This window comes from Xiphias gladius, chromosome 23 (assembly GCF_016859285.1).
Source record: "Xiphias gladius isolate SHS-SW01 ecotype Sanya breed wild chromosome 23, ASM1685928v1, whole genome shotgun sequence".
Taxonomy (NCBI): domain Eukaryota; kingdom Metazoa; phylum Chordata; class Actinopteri; order Istiophoriformes; family Xiphiidae; genus Xiphias; species Xiphias gladius.
This window is the reverse complement of record NC_053422.1, coordinates 6,933,260-6,953,529: the sequence shown is the minus strand read 5'-3', so window position 1 is coordinate 6,953,529 and position 20,270 is coordinate 6,933,260. Positions and strand designations below refer to the sequence as shown.

Below are 20,270 nucleotides of genomic sequence, written 5' to 3'. Positions count from 1 at the left end.
GACAGGTCTCCTACGTAATTGGCACATTATAAATTGGAAGCAGTGCTTTTTGGGGTCTTCCCGAGTGCTCAAACAGGTCCCAGCTTTAACAGAGTTAGCTGAAATGATGTTAAAGTCCTTATGCCCATTGACCTTTTGCTTTCTCTTCTCTTTTGCTTCGTCAGTTACTAATGGTCCACACAACTGTGCTTTGCTTTGTGCTTTGGCAAAAGGAGGCAGATAATATACAGGACTTAACCTGGCCTCCACCTTTTCTCTAAATGTTTAATGTGGATTTGAAAGAGCAAGTCAGTATAGGACCATTTCTCTCACCTGCTGTGTTTCAATTCAGGGGCTTAATACTCGCATTTTAGGTTCACAGTTCTAGACTGAATAAGTTATAACGCGCTGACATATTTGATTTGAACAAAATCGTGTGACTCTCTCTCATCTCATATCATTCAGACTTTAATTATGAGTAGCTGAGTTGAAAAAAAAAATGTTGTTCAGCCACCTAGTTTTAATTCTAAGTTGGAAATGTTGGGAATTTAGTGTTACTATCTCCCACTTTGTCAGTGTTAGCATCTATACACTGTTTGTATCTGGTTTCACTTAATTAATTATTGGAAAAACTGCTAGAAAAACATAACACTAGAAGTGTGGGTAACCATCTTACAGTTATGCATGAACATAGGAGGTTTCCCGTTCTGCTGACAATGGTTCATTAGTTTTAGTTTCCATGAGGCTTATTTAGGGAGACAGTGCAGCTTCAACCTGGCCTTCAGTTCCTTGGGAGACCCACCCTCTTTGGTCGTTTCCTTGAAATGATTCAGCCTCTGAACTGGAAAACAAATTACCTTGTGTCTGATGCCAGTACCCTATGTACTATACGTCTTCCTCCATATTTTAAATTTCAAGGCCAACTGTGTTTCTCGCTGAAGGTATTTTATCATATTTGACCATTGTCTCCTTCCTCATGCAGGATATTACACATGTGTAGAGGTTATCTTCACCCTAAGGCGACAGGTCGGCTTCTACATGATGGGTGTTTACGCCCCAACACTTCTCATTGTAGTCCTCTCCTGGCTGTCCTTCTGGATCAACCCTGATGCAAGTGCTGCCAGGGTCCCCTTGGGTATGGATTATTTTAAGTCTATTGATCAGTTCCACCATCTTCCACTGACATTTAGCAATACACAAGATCTGTAAATATTCCTTGTGCTGTTCATCCAGCGCATGGTTGCATATTGGATCAAAAAGGGGAGTGGGTGTGATTGTGTATGTTGTCGAGGTAATTAGGTGTGAAAACTGTTAAAAAAAGCCACAGGAAAAAGCCTGTGGTCGATCAAATAAAAACTTCTCTGAAGGATTTGTATGTTGTTAGGGATCACTGACATTATGGTCCCAATCATCTTCATCATGTAATCATCAATCACTTTGACACCATGAAGGACTTTATCTGTCAAGCATGGTGCCATGTCCAGTGTTGGTCTGTATGTTATAAATCACTGAATATAGCTTTAATTGACAGATGGGACCCACAGCAGCGGTGATTTGGGGGCAAGTAGCATTTATCAAAAAATAAACACACACAATATGAGTTAGGAATTTGAGCCCATGTATATCTGCAATAACTGTACTTGTTTCTGGTTGGTTATTTTTTAGTCATTGGGGAGACCAAGATTCACCCCAAGGCTAGTTTTAGTTTAATTTTCACATTACTCACTCAGTGCCATTAAATGTACCTAAATGTCTTAAATCTAAAATATTACCCCAATGAATTCAGTTTTCTAGCTTGCCACTTTTCCTGTTAACATTTTTTCAAACATTTTGTACCAAAACTTAGCAAACTTGAGCAAATTTTGGCTGCTCAGTTGAACCCAAGTTTAAAATATGCAGGTACAAGTCTTAGCTGATGTTGAGGAACAGGTACAGACTCTTGAATTTGTGGTAAATCTTCATGTTCATGAATGTGGGCAACAAGGGTTTTTTTTGGGAGACAGAGAAAAACCAGGAGACAATCAGCTGGCCAACGAGGCACACCTGATTAACCCAATTACGGAAGGGGTGTGCTGAGCCGCATGAGGAGCACTGCTGTTTCTCCAAACCAGGGAAGCACACAGTGTGTATGGCCTGAAGAAAGTCCAGCTATATAAATAGACCATTAGCCTGAGCCCCGAGGTGGAAGCAAGAATTGTTCATTACTGGTAGTGCTTAACTTATGTTGTGTTTTTGTTTACTCGCTGAATAAATCACAGGCAAGAACCAGATGAGTAATCTCGAGTGTTCCTCTTGCTTACAGTGCTGGTTGTCAGCACAGTCCTAGTTTCACCTACCCCTTTATGATGGAAAAGGGACATAAACTCTCAAACTACGTTCATAAACTTTGTTTGATACTTTGTGATGACCTTTCTTCACTTCATTAAGGCACTTCATTAGGAATATTTCCATTTGTTTTAAGTCAGCAAATTAAGTATTGGTTGTATTAAGAAGCCGAATAAGCCTTGTCCTAAAATTATCGCTGAAATGACTTGCGCTAGCATTTTTTTTTTTCGAGCTGTAGCTTGCTAATGCTAGCTAGTTAGATGACTTACTGTGAGTTGGTTGAAAAGTTTGTCTCCAACTGACTTTTCAATGTTTCCAGCAAGGTGTTTTAAGTCCTGAATCGGGATGTAATCCTATAAAATAATGACATTAGCTAATGACATGCTGCTACTTAATTTGCCAAACATGCTAATGTTTGTAGCTCAAGTCAGAACAGACAAACACACATCCATGACTTTCACTTCTGCTCTTGTGTTTTTGGTTTAGGAGATACTTAAAATAAGAAAACAAAAAAAGGCAATGCTCTCACTGTCTTTGGCCTGTGGAGAAATTTTAAGCTTTGACACACCTGCTGTGCCAGTTTTGGTTACTAAGCTATGAATGGGCAATACGTTTTTGTGGAAGGGTTCTAGCGAACAGTCAATCATTTCAAGTACGTGCTAAATACTATACACTTTTGTAATAGAAATAAAACAGAACCAAAAAAAATGCATTAATCTGTCAATGTCTGCAGTAGGCCCCAGTGTGTAATTGTCCATCATATTTTCTAAAATGTCCCCAAGGACAATGTATTTTATGGGAATGACAATGAATTTGTGGCCGTGGCCTCTATTCTGAATATATTCTATGTCTATGCTTTATACATATTAATATCTTTCCCATACATACCGGCTAACCTTGCACACGGCAGAATTGACACACACAATATTAATATTTGCAACTAAGCTTGTGTTTGCAGGGAAAATGTCAGTTCTACTTTTTACTTTTTCCTCCTCCTCCATAATTCAACCTGTGTGCGATATGTCAGTGTCAGCCACATACAGTATCACAGAGGCACCTCTCTGTGTGCAGGGCTGCATGGATAAGATAATCCATTGTTATCCCACTCCAGTTGTCCACTGCCTCCTTTTCTCCATCCTCCCTCCAGTTGTTTATCACCACTTTCATCCCATCACCATTCCAACTCCACCTGGAATCCTCCTCTGACTTCTCTCTAAATGGGATCAGTCCAGGTCAGTCAACACCCAGGTGTGGGACTACTCTCATTTATTCCTCTGTGCTGTGTATGTGTGTGTGTGTGTGTGTTAGCATTTAGTGTGTCCTTGTAGACTTGTGTAAATGGGTCCATGTATCTGTTTAGCTGTGAATATGTGTTTTTTAGCGTTTTCAAGTTTGCCCAGCATGTTTTCTTTCCACATAATGAATGTGAGCAAATGTTAAAGTAAAAACTAGTTTACCATTGCATTACAGAAATACATGTTTTTCGTCTTTTTCTTTCTGATTTAAGAGCAGATTTATTTTGTACACACAGCTTAATGTGTCATAGATGAAAAAGACAAACAAAGCTATCTCAGTATCTCCACCTTTCATGTTTTTCTATCTGTTCCCGGATAATAGGTGAGCTTACGTTTAAATCCAATGAGGAGTAGCAGTTTGATTAAACAACCTAAACCTTGTATGAACCCCTCTTTCTCAAGTGACTGTAATGTGGGCAAAACCCATCGCTCATGTATTTATTGTGTCTCTGAAGTAGCATTACTGTGAGAAAAAGGGGAGAGAAGCCCTTTTTTTGGCGGTTAGGATACCCTCTTAAGAGTCGCTATAATTAGTTCTGCTGCTGAAACGAGTGCTTCTGTGCAGAGGGGAATCTCTCAACCTGTAATCCTGTTGGCTATCAGAGATAAAAAAAAAATTTAAAAAACTTTAGAGGCTGTCTGAGCTCTCGGAGCTGTCCTAATAAAAGGGGTAAAGGAATGCTTCATACATCCTAATTACAGTTAAATTTGGTCAGAAGCCTTGGGTGGATGTGATCATTTTATTACAGCTTTTCTGCAGATTGGGAGATTAATTTCTTCAGTATTTTGTGCAATGATGGGGAAACGCCTAGTTTTTATTTCTCTGAGCATTAGGTGGATCGTATGCTCTTCCCCAGTGGAAGCAAACATCTAAGCTCTACAAGAGGAAATGTCTTATGTTGGTGTTATATCTTGATCACAGTTACACTCTATCACATTATTAACAAAATTTTGATTACAGCAACAAATACCAAAAAGAGTCAAGTACCGAGAGATGGCATTGAATGCGTGGCCAGATTTGTTGTGTTGTTTTACCTTTTCTTTGATCAGATGATACAGTTAAAACATAATTTTACATATGTAGACTGTATTTTCTTTAGGCAAAGCGCTTATATGGCTACATGTGTTTAAAAAATTACATTTGAGAGGATAAGCTTTTTTGTAATTAAATGAAAGAAACATTTTGTTAAAAAAAAGCATGTATCGCCATGTAGTGGTGATATGGTAACAAACAATACTGGAATCACAACACACGATGGAATGGCAGGACGTGCTTAAGAGAGAGGAATTGATCGTTCACGTGGAAAACGTATAATTTTGATGTTTTTACACTCCAATTTTCCCTTTGCTGGCTGACAAAGTTACTTGTCTGCCCTCTTTTTTTAGGAATCCTGTCGGTGCTCTCTCTGTCCTCTGAGTGCACCTCCTTGGCCTCGGAGCTTCCCAAGGTGTCCTACGTCAAGGCCATCGACATCTGGCTCATCGCTTGCCTGCTGTTTGGTTTCGCCTCGCTGGTGGAGTACGCTGTGGTTCAGGTGATGCTCAACAGCCCGAAGCGCATCGAGGCCGAGAAGGCCAAGATAGCATCCAAGGAGAAGGCTGCAGGAAAGAGTCCCGCTGCCAGGAACAACACGGTCAACGGGACCGGAGGGACGCCACTTCATGTCAGCACCTTGCATGTCAGTGGATCTGGTTTGATAACTTCAGTGTTAATGTCTGTGTGTGTGTGTGTAAGTGTGTAAGTGTACGATTATCTGTAGAGTAAAAAGGCTATTTTATATCTGTACTCAGTCAAGGTGGAATGTGCAGACATCAGTCACACACTGCTGGAATCAGCTAAATTTACTCTTTCTAATGATAGTGGTATTTCTGATATTCATTGAGAGTAGAAATCTAGTCCAGATCTTAGTTTTTTGATCATCAGTAGTCAAGACTTTTTGGGGATTCCCGTTGGCCTGTTGGTTAAGAGTCGTACTATTTAACCGCAAACATCATTGTACAATTCCGGACTGTGACCTTTTGTTGCAATCATACCCCTCTTCTGCTTCCCTTGTTTTTTGTTTGTATTTTCACTGTTGCTATCTAAAAAAAGGCAACCCCCCCCCCCCCCCAAAAAAAAAAAAAATCTTTAAAAAACTAAGAACAATTTAGACATTCCCCTGTAAAGTAATTCTGCCGAATGAACAAAGCATGACTCTATGCAACAACCCGACTGTGGGAATCAGTAGGAATACAGTAGGGATAAATGACCGTATGTTATTCATGGGGATGAGATCAAGGGTTGTTGATGTGATCAGGTTTCTGCTTCTCACAAATCTTGGTGATACGAAATCTTGCCTAATATCCCTGCCTGTAATTCTGACTTGACTCCAGTTGCATTTTTCCTAGTGGGAACATTGACTCTTCTGTATGTGTATGATTTGAACAGGCTATGTAATTGATAACACTAATAATGAGTATAAATAATGTCCCCTATGGTATTGATGCTGCCATTAATCACCAAAACATTGCGATGGTGGTGCTTTTTGTTGCTTTGAGTCAGTGTATAGCGTGTGTTTGTATGTTTGTATTTGTATCTGTATATGATTCTATTTCACTTCCCAACAGTAACAAATGGTACAGTGTCAAAATGCACATTCCAGATTCACAATCCAACATCCTCAGGCAGGTTCGTAACAGTGAGGCATGGCGAAATAATCTAAATGCAAAACAGGGAAAGCCAGTCATTGAAGACTGGCAATGTTTCTAACATACTAATACTCACAGCTCAGTCAGGACTCAAGTCTGACACTCACCTGAACATCAGGCATGCAATATATGTGGCCTTCCAATCTTACACCTAATTGAAATTAATTTACCTCTGTGTCTGTGTTAGTCCGGACATTTGGCTTGAGAGGATTACATTATACCATTGAGATTTCATAGGTTTTCTTGTCAAAAGCAAATCAAAATAATTAAGCTTTAATGAGCTTAAGGACTTCAGTGAGTAAGCATCCATAGTCTGATTGGATCCTGTTCACCCCACAGGCCTTCAGGGAAGTTGATGAAAGGGATATTTTGGATGACATTAAACTATATCCTTTTGCAAAATGTTTTTTTATAAGACCCAGTTGCTCACTGAGATAACATGTAGAGGGTGTATAGGGGTTACAAAACCCCAGATGGGAGTGCAACCATATTAGGCAGTGTTTGAGAGCACAAAGTAAAGCTAATTTTGGCTGCAAAGATCTTTTCTTTTTTTCTCTTAACATAACAGTATTTGTGATTTATCAGCATGAGTTCTGTCCAAGCTTCAGGATCAAACAGCTCCTTTACTTGGTTTTCAAAGTCTAGTCTGTTTTCAATTGAGTCCAACAATCCTAAACAGCCTCATTTAAACGTTCCTCCGCCTCATGGATGTAACATCTAAGAGGCATCATCGCTACTGTATATGCACACAACACTTTTTTGACGTGTCAGACAACAGTCAGGGAAAGTGGAGCATTGCTTTAGAGTTGATCAATGTAAGACTCTGGACGAGCAGAGTCAGAAATATTTCTGCATGAGGATTTGTGCAGTATGGTCCACCAGCAAGGATTCAATAAATATAGCACATGGTTGATAAACAAGGACAAACCGGGCCACATTTTGTATTGTAATAGATGGGAAGTCTCTATCTAGGTCTTATAGCTTAAGTCCTATAAAATATTATCTATTTTGTTATAGAAAACTAGCAATTTATGTTGTTTATAAGATCGTTTTTGTTTATTTAGTTATATATCTTTGTTTGTTTTTTGCAGTACAATTTAAATGAGTATTTTGCTCTCAAACTCCTTCCTATTTGCCAGAAAGATTGAAGAACCGATTAACAGCAAACAAGTAGTTAGACATACAGAGTGTCAGAAAGATGGCTGTGGTTCAAAAAGAGCTCACTCAGCAGTGCCTGTCTGTGTCAACTGTTGTGGTGATAAATGTATATATTTATCAATGTATCTGTGTATCTATACATCTCTCCATCCAGAGATATACATACAGTACAGTACATACACGGCATATACAGTCACTTCACAAAGTATTCAGACCCCTTCACTTTTTGCACACTTTATTGTGTTGTAGATTTAATTTTAAATGGATAAAATTGTCATTTTGCCCATTAGTCCAGACTCAGTAATTCAAAATGACAATGAGAAATCCTGTTTTTCAGAAAATTTGCTAAAAATCAGAAAACTGAAATCTCTCATTTACAAAACTATTCAATCCCTTCGCTGTGGCACTCAAAAATTGTGGTCAGGTGTATCCTGTTTGCTTAAATTATCCTTGAGATGTGTCTAGAACTTGATTGTCCACATGTGGCAGATGGAATTGGTTAGACATAGTTTAGCAAGGCCCACACCTGTGTCACACAATTCAATTGCATGTCAGGACAAAAACCAGCCCAAGGAACTATCTGTAGAGCAAGGCATAGATCAGAGCAAGGGTATAAAACCATTTATAAAGCTTTGATTGTTCCTAGGAGCTCAGTGGCCTCATAACTGGGAAATGGAAGAAGTTTAGAACCACCAAACAGAGTTCGCTGTCCAGCCAAACTGAGCAACCGGGAAAGAAGGTCACTCTAACAGAGCTTCAGAAGCCCTCTGCAGAGATGGGAGAGGCCAGAAGGGCGACCCTCTCAGCAGCACTCCGTCAATCAGTGGCTCAGCGGAAGCCAGTTTTAGTAAAAGGCGCATGACAGCCTGCTTGCTTGCCATGCAGCATTTAAAGGACTCTGAGAGCATGAGGAAAAAGATTCTCTGGTCTGTTGAGACAAAAATTGAACTCTTTGGGCAGAACTCCAAACACTATGCCAGGCAAACACCAGGCACTGCTCATCACCTGGCTACTACCATCCCTACGGTGAAGCATGGTGGTGGCAGCATCATGCTTTGGGGGTGCCACTCGGCAACAGGGGACAGGGAGGCTGGTCAGAATTGAGGGAAGGGTGAATGCAGCCCAATACAGAGAGGTCCTTGAAGAAAACCTGCTCCAGAGTGCACGTGAGCTGAGACTGGGGCAACGGTTCACTTTCAAGTGTGACAGTGACCTGAAGCATATAGCCAAGGCAAAGCTGGAGTTGGCGTCAGGACAAGCCTCTGACTGTCCTTGAGAGGACCAGCCAAAGTCCCAACTAAAACCCCATAGAACATCTGTGGAGAGACCCGAAGAGGGCAGTTAACAGACGCTTCTGATCCGAACTGACGGAGCACGAGAGGATCTGGAAAGATGGGATGTGAAAAGCTTGTAGAGACTTCACCAAGAAGAGTCAAAGCTGTGTTTGCTGCCAAAGGGGCTTCTACAAAGTACTGAATTAAGGCTCTGAATATTTTTTGTAAATGATAGATTTAAGTTGTTAATGTTTAATAGATTTGCAAAAACATCTAAAAACATGCTTTCATTTTAAATATGTGTTTTTGAGTGTAGAAGATGGAAACTTTGTCCTTTTTAAAATGACATCTACAACACAATAAAATGCTTAAAATGACATCTACAACACAATAAAATGCTCAGGGAAGGGGTATGAATTCTTTCTGAAGCCGCTGTAGATACACAAATGTAACTGTGCAAAAGACAGAGAGATAAAAGCAAATGGATGTAATGTGAGTTCCAGAAATAAATGCCAGCATTTGTTCTATTCTAAGATGCAGGATGGTATCGTTTTACCAGTCCAAAAAGCTTTAGCTGATTTAAAGATGCAGCACACTGACTTTTTTATCGTTTGCGTTATGTATTTTCTGTAGGTATAAAAAAGAGGCTTTAGATGTATTGGTGGTGTGCCACGCTTCTTTCCATTTTTTGAAGTTTGTATCTGCCAATTTTATTTGACATAATTCTTACTATCGTCGTACATAGCACTGTATGTCAGTTTACAGCAGACTTGAGTTTTAAATGGAGTAACAACAAAGTTAAGACCCACTGTACTGAATCACTGTTCTTCTATTGTTTGAGGGATGGAATGATCTTTGTAGTACCACTATGAGAGTGCGAGCCTCCATGGACTGTAGTGGCAGTCTCAGTTGGTCTTTTTGAACCACTCTGGTCTAGTTACACTGCCTCAGGGGCTGCCAGCAGCGCTTTCCGATTGTTGGTATAATTTTGTCTTTGCTCATTTGTTTCTCATAGATAAATGTTTTTTAGAATGAAGTGATGCAGAATTTAAAAATCAGTTCTGTTTTCCCTCTTGTTACCTTTCCCTTTCTTGCACCCAGGTGGCAGAGACACGCTGCAAGAAGGTGTGCACCTCCAAATCAGACCTGCGGACCAACGATTTCAGCATTGTGGGCTCACTCCCGCGGGACTTTGAGCTGTCGAACTTTGACTGCTACGGGAAGCCCATTGATACTGGCACTGGTCTCGGCAAATCCCAGGCCAAGAACAACAGGAAACCTCCACCTCCGAAACCCGTTATCCCCTCCGCTGCCAAAAGAATCGACCTGTATTCCCGAGCCCTGTTCCCCTTCTCCTTCCTCTTCTTTAATGTGATTTACTGGTCCATATACTTGTGATTGCATTGAAACCATCTTGTATTATTAACCCCCCCCTCACTTCACTCCCATGAGTTCTTTATTAATCCGATTACATTCAAAGAGTTTGATTCCAAAGTGAACAATTGAGAAATGTGAATCCTGCCCATACAAAATGATTGCTGAGAAGAAAGTAAAACTACTATGTATTATTATTATTATTGTTACATTTATCTTCACATAAAAATAGACATCTATCTCCATTTGTGTATTAATCAATGATTATAACTTAATCTTTCTTTACCTAAAATGCATAAATAGCTTCTTGTATTGAGATGTTTTATTTATTGATAATGGCACTTGAGAGGTTAATACAGGATTGCAGATATAACTGTTGTGATGAATGGTGTGTAAACAAATCCACAAAGATTAACTGCATAATGACCGAGCAGAAGATGCGCAGATCTATAAAAGAGCATTTGTATATAGCTATTTGATTTTTCGCCCTTTCAAAGTTGGGAGCCTGCCTGCAAGTTTAATAAGTTAAAGCATTTTTTATTTCAGCTTCAATGCCAAGTGTAACGTTGTAATTACCTTGCATGTTAAAAAAAAAAATGCATGTATATGAAGATAAAATATAAATATATATAAAGTATTTATTAAATTTTATTATTCTTATGATTTGCTCTTGAGAAGAGATAAGTGGAAATGTGAAACACTCCTGTTCCTGTCCAGATGGTCATGTGACACTGCCACTCCAACAACTGTAACATTTGTCATCTCCCAACTATAGCGTGCGTAAATGGGTCACTAGTGATGTGACCATGTGTTTGTGAAATTTACAAGCAAAGATAAATAAATGATCAAATGACTTTTCACCATTTGGTGTGATTAAAAATGAATCCGCTTATTTGGATCCCTGAAAATTACAAATTGCTTAATTTTGCCTGCAACGTCTTTGCGTGTGTGTCTATTTTGGCTCTAGAGGGATTTACAATGGGCAGCCATCTTTATCCCCTGCATTTTCCCCTTTGCTCTGCCGACATGTGTCCTGCACATCACACAACAACACAGCTGTTTCTTCCGCCGAGGCTTGACCTCTTCTGGTGTGCCAGACCAGCCATCTATTATTCATACAAAACCAGCTTGGAAAACGACCCCTGACTATCGCTGACATACTTCTCATATGAAATCTGTCTCCGGCTTAACGAAGCGAGATAGATGCTGACCCTGTGTCACGACAACAGGGTCATATTAATGAAGTTTGAGGCAATCTGACTCGGGATTGCTCAGGTAAAGGAGAGCGAAATCGTCATTGCTGGATTCTTTTTTGTGTCTCTGGTGGGCACAAAAGTCAGAAAACAAGACTTCTTATTTCTCTCCGTGGCTACCATGGTTACAGGTTTGGGAGCAAGTTTTTGTCTGTCACCACAAACACCAGCCTGAGACACAAGACTGAGACGAGACATAAAAGGAAAAAGCCTCTAGAATCTCAGATGAAACATATATCATCAAGAGAGACATGTTTCCTTTAATTTGTGGAAAATATATTGATTTGTAGTTAACACTGACTGATAAGAAGACTCATTTCAGCTGTGCCTGAATCTCAAATGAGAAAGATTATGCACTGTAGTGCCCTCCGATGGCCGAATCTATATTTGTCTAATGTGATGAGATAAAATGCTCTCCGGGGTGAAAAAGCAGATGCAATGCCAGGTTGTGTGTTCAGTAGGGTGATGCCACTGCCAGAGGTCTGGAGTCTGATTCCCACTTCATGCTAAAATACAGGTACAGTTTATGCACTCAAAGGTTTTACAGGCAGCTTTACAGTAACAATCAGCTATGGAGGGAAGGAAACAGTAATGAGATGTGTAATGATTAAATTCACGGCACTACGGTGGATGTATCGAGTACAGTTCCTGTCAGGGGTGTGACTCGTGTCCGCGTGTGCTTTTGTACGTGTGTGTGCACGCGCCACCCCCACACCCCAGCACCCTGCGAGTAGCACAGTGCAGTAACCTATATCACACAGGGTGCTTTCTAATCCAACATGACCTCTCACCAGGCAGCCGCCCGGGCCACCAGGAAAACCACCATGACAGTCAGGCGATGATTTGTGTAGCAACATCGGGGGAGGAGAGGCCACAGAGCTTATTGGGAGCTCATTTACTGTGAACGGGGCTTTCACGCATCAGTGTTGTGCTTGTACAGCCTTATCCTCGCCCGAAAATTAATATTTTCACAGTAAACAAACGTTCCAATAAAATGAAATAGCATTTTCTACCACCGTCCAAGGTTATCATCATCATTTAAAATCATACTCCATCAGATCACAGGTTCATATTTTTTATAGCATAGTGTCTAAAGTGAAGTCACATCACGCCTACCATCGCTAACTACCCACACTTACAGTCCAGTGACCTCTGCACCCTGTGTATTTCTTCTTGCTGGTTTGTTTGTTTGCTCACTGCTGTATTTCTACAGTGTCATGAGGCAATTTTCAAGGTTTTATCTGAAACCTGAGACATAATAGGCTATTATCTGAATGCCACAGTGCACTCAAGGTCAGCCACAATTTTCCACTCGCTCACAGGCTGGGTGGCTGTTTGGTGGCAGATTTTTGGCAGAGCTTGAAATGTGGATGTCTAGAAAGTGTGGAGGATGCCATTTCCTGTCAGGTCTCAAGGTGGCGAGAAGCTCAGTTCCAGCCGCTCCGAACCAATCTGTAAAATGGCCATGACCATAGGTCCCGTCATTAGAGTTAGTTCTGCCCAGACCAGAGAAAAGATAGAGTAAAGGGAGACAGGGTGATGAAAGCCTGATGCTGGAGGAGGAGGGGAGAGAGGATGGTAAAAGCAGAAAAATGTGCTCATTTCAAATTACAATGTGTCTTCAATTCCAATCAAGTTTTTCAAGAACTGAAAACAATTTTACTATTTTTCATGTGTTTTTTTTACTATTTTGAAACGGATATTTTCCAGCTCAGCTGGAATCATGAAAACCTTCAAGCACCAAGAGGTTCAGGAGGATGCATCATTAGTAAGAGAGAGGGGAATAATAATAGATGTAAGAAATGAAATACAAGCTTGAAGTACTATTACACTTGTTGGTAACTAAAAAAATGATGTTAACCATCGTCAACCTCATTCAAAGCCATTTACTTTCCATCTGGAACGTATCTCTTTCTCTGTAAGCTTTAAAATGTCCTGTTCAGTGTGCAGCTTGAATCAGAAGATCAAGAAGACCAAGCGTATGAATGCTGGTCCCTGTGCTCTTAACCTGAAATATCGCACCAACTACAGGATGGATTTCCATGAAATTTTGTCCAGACATTCATGGTCCTCGGGCGATGAATCCTCATGACTTTAATGATCCTCTTACTCATTAAGTGCCACCATGAGATTGACATTTTTGATTTTAGTGAAATGTTTCAACAGCTGTCGTTGCCGTGAATTTTGGTACACACATGCAGGTTCCCTGATGAGTTGCTATAACTTTGGTGATCCCTTAAGTTTTCTTCTAGCACCATCGTCAGGTCAAAATGCTTTGGTTTCTGACCACATACCAGCAAAACTAATGACATTCCCATCAGCAGCCTCAGCTGTACTCTGAGTTTACCACTAATACTCAACTATTAGCATTGCCAACATGCTGGACTAAAATTGTGAATATGGTAAACGTTATAGCATACTTAAGCACTGTCATCGTAAGCGTGTTAGCATGCTTCGTGTTCGCGTTTAGCTCAAATCACCACTTTGCCCATAGACCTGCTAGCATGGCTGCAGACCTGTCTTGTTAATTTATCCTCTATGTATGCGTCCAGGAAATGATTTGCCAGTTTGGCTTCAGTTCTCGTGATTAAGTCTAAGTAAAGTTGTAAGTAAATGTGACAGTAACCCATGATACATTTTCACTTCACTTTGAACCAGTGTTGAAATGGCTTTGTAATTTTAGGGATATGTTTTGCAAAGTCACAGCAAATCGGATTACATTTCTTCAATAACACCATTTTCGGAAAGAAAAAAAAAAAGTTTTTTCTTCCATGTTACATATTGTTGGATCAAGTGGGGTATAAGTTATTAGTTTGGAACCTCTCATCTGATCCAAGGCTGAAACAGTGTTTTAGAGGTCAAACATAAAAGGAGCTCAGTGCAATATTGTTAGAGATTGAATGCTATTGATGCAAGCCAATGCAGTTAAAGTGTCCAGTCTCAGCACTCTGTCTGACCTTGGGACAGATCCCTTCAGGTTTAACTCCCCAGAACTGTTCTAATGGCAGTTTATGCTTGGCTTAGCAACTTCTGTGTGTCCAAAGGCCTTGTTAAGTATTCACATCACCTCTTTTCCGTATGCTCAAAAAGCCCTTAAGTCACTGTCACATCACCAGCCACTGCAAGTCACGGAGAAAGTGCCGTTTTTAAATTTTCTGATCAACTGGCACGACAGAGAGAATTGTCAACGGCTTGTCAAAATAGGGAAAAGTCATTTTTTAAATGTTATTATTGCGTTCATGCTGCATTTGTATCTCCAATTTCAGTCATAACTTCTAGTTGCAATTCTCGGAATTAGCTACAAATGTGTTAATAACACACACAAATAAAATCCTGCGAACGTGGCTAATGTCCATGTTTTGACATGCTTTGCTGATGTTTGTGGTCCTTGTCCTGTCAAGCCGTGCCGTGGGAGACATAATATACTCCTCTAAACGATTTTGTTTGTGCTCAGCTGTTTAATAGCAGTGCAATAGGTGCAGTTGGCATCGGTGGTTTGCTTCAGGTTATAAAAATGCTCCATACATAACGAACCGCTGGCGATGCTCAGTTTACCAGGGGCAGAGATATTGTGTAATATTGTATAGATCAAGATGTACACTCCATTATCTAACTGCATACAGCGAAATGCAAATGTGTTAATCACTGATACATTATGTGCACTATTTCCTGTAATATAATTCATATCTTATAGTCTTTTGTCCAGTTGGACAACAGACTTAGTTTGGCTTAGGGTTATCATTCAGCCTGTCCTGAGGAAGATAAGTGTTGAATATTTCAAACTACATAATGTAGAAAATGTGAACTAATGTTTCCGGGTCGGCTGTGGCTCAGTAGGTAGAAGGTAGAGCGCGTCGTCCACTAACCTGGAGGGAGGCGGTTCGATCCCCGGGCTCCTCCAGTCCGCATGTCGAAGTGCCCTTGGGCAAGATCCCAAATTGCCCCCGATCTGTCGTTGGTGAGTCAGAGTGTCTGTCTGTGTGTAGAAAGCGCCAGTATGTATAGAAAAGAGCGTCGTGTGAATGGGTGAATGTGGCAGAAGCGTAAAGCGCTTTGAGTGGTGGATAAGACTAAAAAAGCGCTGTATAAGTGCAGTCCATTTACCATTTACTGACTCTGGTGAGCCTGGAGGGCAGCACATCCACTCGGTGGCTAACACTGTCACCTCGTGATTTTAAGCCGAGGTTTTCACCACTGAAATGCAGTTCGGCTGGATGGGAAGTTCTCACATTTATGAATCTGAGCGCCTGTATGTCTGTGTTCGCACAGTGTTTAAGTGTAAATATGTATGAAATGCAGCATCTCCCTGCTTCCTGCACGGTGCATGCTGGGGCAGTCTCCAGCCCTCTGGAACTTCCTGAAAAGGAAGACACTACAGAATAACAATCATTTCTGAACCAAGTTATGAGATGGAAACGCCAAAGTTATACGTCATGCTGTAGTGTCTCCCGGCCTTCTATTTTCTTGCATAATCACCCAAGTGGATTGAGTATTCATTTAATTTTCAGCTTATTTTTGACAAAACATGTAGGGTGGCAGATCTCTCGAGATTCTCTACAAACCCATTTTTGAAGGTCGGTACAAACAGGGAAGACAATTTCAGAGTGTGGAATAAAACAACGTCGCAGAGAGGAAAGTCACTTAGAAAACAGGCTACCTTTTAGGCTCCCAGTGGACTTCCAGAGGATATGCGCAGAAGCATTTGTCCAATTGTTTCCGTGCACTACAGCTAATGACAGCTAGCGGGTCATTAAAATATGCATCCTGTTACCGAAAGGTCACGTGTCAGACAAACAGCCAGTGTTTGTCCATCACACGCTGAGTGTCTTGTTGAATTGCCCTTGAGAGAGACACTAAAATGCTTCTCATTGTAAGTCACTCTAGATAAGAGCACAGACTAAATGCCTGAAATGTAAATGGTTTCTAAGAAGCAGTCGCACAGGATTTCTGGGGCATGCAAACCCTGGTGTTCTGAAAAGGTCGCGCGACTTGGTTTTACCAGCTTTTTGCTCTACAGGCCACAAAGTGGATTTACCAGGAAAGCCAAATGTTGTCATTAGCATGCGCAAAAGTTCCATCTCACTCTTGTGGTTTATTTGTGTAAATTGACTCAAAGGTAAACATTCCTACACAGCCAGCAGGTTCATAATTTGATTACGAGTCACTCTCCTTTCACTAAAAACGCGCCTATAGCAGCAAATTCAATGTGTTGTGGAATGCGCCGTAAGATAATCGAAACGGAAATTACATTTTAGTGTAGCAGCAGCAGCGGGGTGAATCATGCATGACAGAACCTCCAGACAAGGTCGAACAGATGAACATATGTGATCCTGTGGAACGCAAGCAGTTGAGCATTCAATTTACTTCTCCACGAAGAGGATTGTCATTGAGCGTGGTATTAGAAAGCAAAGGTTTTGGTGTCCAGTCCGTGCACCGGGCAACAGGTATAGTTTAGCACTGCAGCTCCAATGATCGGACTTGATGTGCCTTTAGTTGTATTTTTGTAGTTTTGGTGATAATTCCTAGAGGTAGCAATAGCAACAATTAACATGCTAAGTTTATTTCTGAGATCCGGAAATGCAGCAGCTTTACTAAAACAGGCTGAGAGGGCAAGGAACACACACAGTCAGACAATGATACAGGTTTTAAACAACATTGCAGCTTAGCCAAACTTAGGCAAGCAGTAAAATCATTGTTAACACTGTTTTATAGATATTTTATTATTAATAACCACACGTTGTCCTGTAAAGAACTTTGTAATTGGGTGCATATCACAGAGGAAATAGAGTCACTGATCGGTTTCATATTTCCAAGTAATGAATTCCAACTACCTGCTGGTGTAACCTCGAGAGTGCTTCAGTAAATGTACAGCAGGTCAGCTGAAAGACAGTCTGTCTACAGTCAATCATACGGTATATATGAAGAATAAAGTTTCCAGTGAATGATAAACTCATCTTTATTTTGTTTTAAAGGATCAGCCTCTTACTATGGCCGAATGAGCCGTACGGAAAGACACTATTTTCTGCCGAAATAAGAACAGTTTTGGCTACTTTACCTTCTCAGGTGGAGAAAGGAGAAGTCACGTACCTTTTAGCACCAGTCAGAGTTTAGCAACATTTGAAACAACATGTGATGACAGTTGTTGTTGTTTGCTTATGTTGCCGTCAGTTTTGTTTTTTCAACAAAATTATATTTGGTAATTCTATGAGTTTAACTCTTAATAGATAATAACTGAGGATGTTTTTTTTTCTAAACTTTGTTGTCTATTTAGTCATAGAGTATTACATGTAACAGAGAAAAACTTGGGCTTTAAATAGAGCAGTTTTTGAGGATATCTCTATAATCAGTACCACATTATTTAGTTATTGCCACAAAACCTCTCAGGACATCGTTAAGAACTAGTATGCATAATGAAATATTAGGGACTTTCTCCTTTCAACTTTTACCTGCTGCCTCGTTTGCAATCCGTCTGATCAGCAGGCCACTCATATTTCTTGCCCCGTCACACTTGGCGGTGTAGCCCCGTTCCTAGATTTCAGCGGTTTCTCTGGTGAGTTCAGTGATATCGCAACCGATGGTGAAGATGGCCACAACCGAGGGAACAGGACCCGCGTTATGGTAAACCGGAAGCTCCTTTAAATTCGCTCCAATATGTCTGCTCGTAGGGCCGAAGAGCTTCTTTTGCACAGGAGCCATTGTTACGTGTGATGTGCTGTCCGTGGTGCTGAAATCCGGCCCACAGTGTTGCTTCTAACTGCTGCCACCCTGACCTCCCCCCCCCCACTCTCAGCCTCATTAGTTTGCTCCCAGACTCGCTATCTCACACGGTCCAGTGATTAATATACATCTGTCGTGCGCAGGGCGGAGATATGCATGTCACAAAACCCGGCGACAGGATTGCCATTTTACCTCCCGTTGGCTGTGAGGCAGCCCTTCTCCATTTTAGCCCGTTCGACACGGCGCCAACAGCCAGCCATAGATGTGCCTTGGATTTGTATGCAGAGGGTGGAAATAAGCCCGAGATCAAAGTTACAGAGGAGATTCATTTGATGGTTATTCCTGGAGGGCGAGAGGGATGGCCTCCAGCTGATGCACTAATGAGTTTTCTCAGTAATAAATGTTGGCCGTTAACATGGTTTAGGGGAGACTTGTTATTCAAATGACCAAAAAAAAGCATTTCGAGATGCTTCAATCCAAACTTTCTGTTGGATGAGTTTGTTTTTTTTCTCCACAAAGTGTCACTTGTGTTTCTTAAGGCTTCAAACACCGTCAGTAATATTCCATTTTGCGATTTCTCTCACCTCGGAACTGAGGGAAAGGATTACTTCTTCCAGATGGTTAAAGTCTCTGTTTTGAATTCAACTGTAGACTCTCGCAATCACGCCCAAAGGTATTCAGCACGGTGAGTCACTTAGGAATTAAGATAAATCAAGCAAATCTTCCATGTAGCTGTGGAAGTGATACTTTGCACTCATCTTTGATCTCATAAATCTGGAAAATACAAATGTCGGAGCCAGGTCTTTTTTGTGCCGTGATACACAGCTGCTGCTGCCGTGTGGCTTCCACGGTTGCCGGATGGCTAAGGACACCATCATCCTGCGTTAAGGTCATAGGTCTGATCCCTGCAAGAGCCATAGTTCTCATTCATTTACTTCTTGAAATGATGTGGAGCGAGTTTCGCCTCCCTGCTCACTAATTATAAAACTCTAGAAACACTTACTCGACTAACTGATTAGTTGATCAACGGGGGGGAATCAGCAACAGTTTTTAATTGTTTCAGTCCTTCTTCACGCAAACATATTCTCTGGTTCCAGCTTCTCCATGTGTTGCTTTTATGACTGTGAACTGAACACCTTTAAGCTTTGGACTGTTTGGTCAAAGAAAACAAGTCACACGGACGGATCACGTTGGGCTCTGTAATGTGACGGCTGCCATTCTTCACTGTTTTCTGACATTTTGAAGCCTGGACGATTCATCAAGGAAATAACCCACAGATGAATTAATTATCAAAGTAGCTGTCAACTCTGTACAGGAGTATCGGTGAAGTGCACGGAAGGTGGGAACTGTTTACAGAATCTCTGAGCGACTATGATAAAGTCAAGTTGTGTGGGCTGCAGTGGACACAGTGGAAGATGTGCCACATGTGAAGTGTGTGAGCATACTACAGATTCAAGTCTGTTGAGTGGAATACTGGTTTAAGGGACTAGTTTATTAAGGGAAGAGGGTACAGTGAATCCAAGGTTGGTGGGGAAGGTGACAGAACGAATCGGTCCACGCAAGGTTCTGTTGGTAGGAAGCTTCTTTAACAAAAAAACAAACAAAAAAAGTAAATTGACCTTTTCAAAAAACCGGGTCTCAGTAAAGAAAGGTTCAAATAACGTGGGTCTACTTCACAATGACGACCATCAAAAAAATGTGGATTAACTGCGCACATTTAATGACCCTCGTATGTTATGAATGAACAGTGTTCGCGTCGTAATGCCGCTCATTAAAGCTCGTTAGGCAAAGCCAAGACGACATACCTGAGACCTGAGGGGGTGAGCGGCGCGCACTCTCGCTGCCGCTCGGCTCTTTTCGTCGCCGCTCGCCTCCTCATTAACATTCCTCACTTGTGGGTGTGATGCCGAAAAAGGATCTCCGGCGCGCCGAGCGGAGACGCGCAGTGTCCCTGTGCGTTTGGAGGAGGTATCAGCTGCTGGCAGAAGGGGAGCGACGCGGAGGAGCGGAAGAAGAGACAGCAGACCTACAGAGCAGGCGACCATTCCTTCGCTGCTGGTGCCCTTTCACTGCGAGCCACCTGCAGAAAAACGCTCCTTTGCTGCAGATTTTTTTTTTTTTTTTTTTGGACCCCCCCCCCTCCAGCCACCCACTCAACCCCCCACCCCCCCACACCCCCAAGGCTGAAGGTCTCCAGTATGTGTCGG

The 20,270-nt window shown here is 41.3% G+C and overlaps 1 protein-coding gene across 1 annotated transcript in view; it reads left to right on the top strand.

Moving 5' to 3' along the window:
• The window catches only part of glrbb (glycine receptor, beta b), a 28,211-nt gene extending 17,565 nt beyond the window's left edge, over window positions 1–10,646 (top strand). The window contains exons 8-10 of the mRNA XM_040119080.1: window positions 962–1,114; window positions 4,986–5,278; window positions 9,821–10,646. Coding sequence (XP_039975014.1) covers window positions 962–1,114; window positions 4,986–5,278; window positions 9,821–10,117 — 743 coding nt within the window. The 3' untranslated portion in view covers window positions 10,118–10,646. The remainder of the gene's footprint in view (window positions 1–961; window positions 1,115–4,985; window positions 5,279–9,820) is intronic.
• Window positions 10,647–20,270: the final 9,624 nt, after the last annotated feature.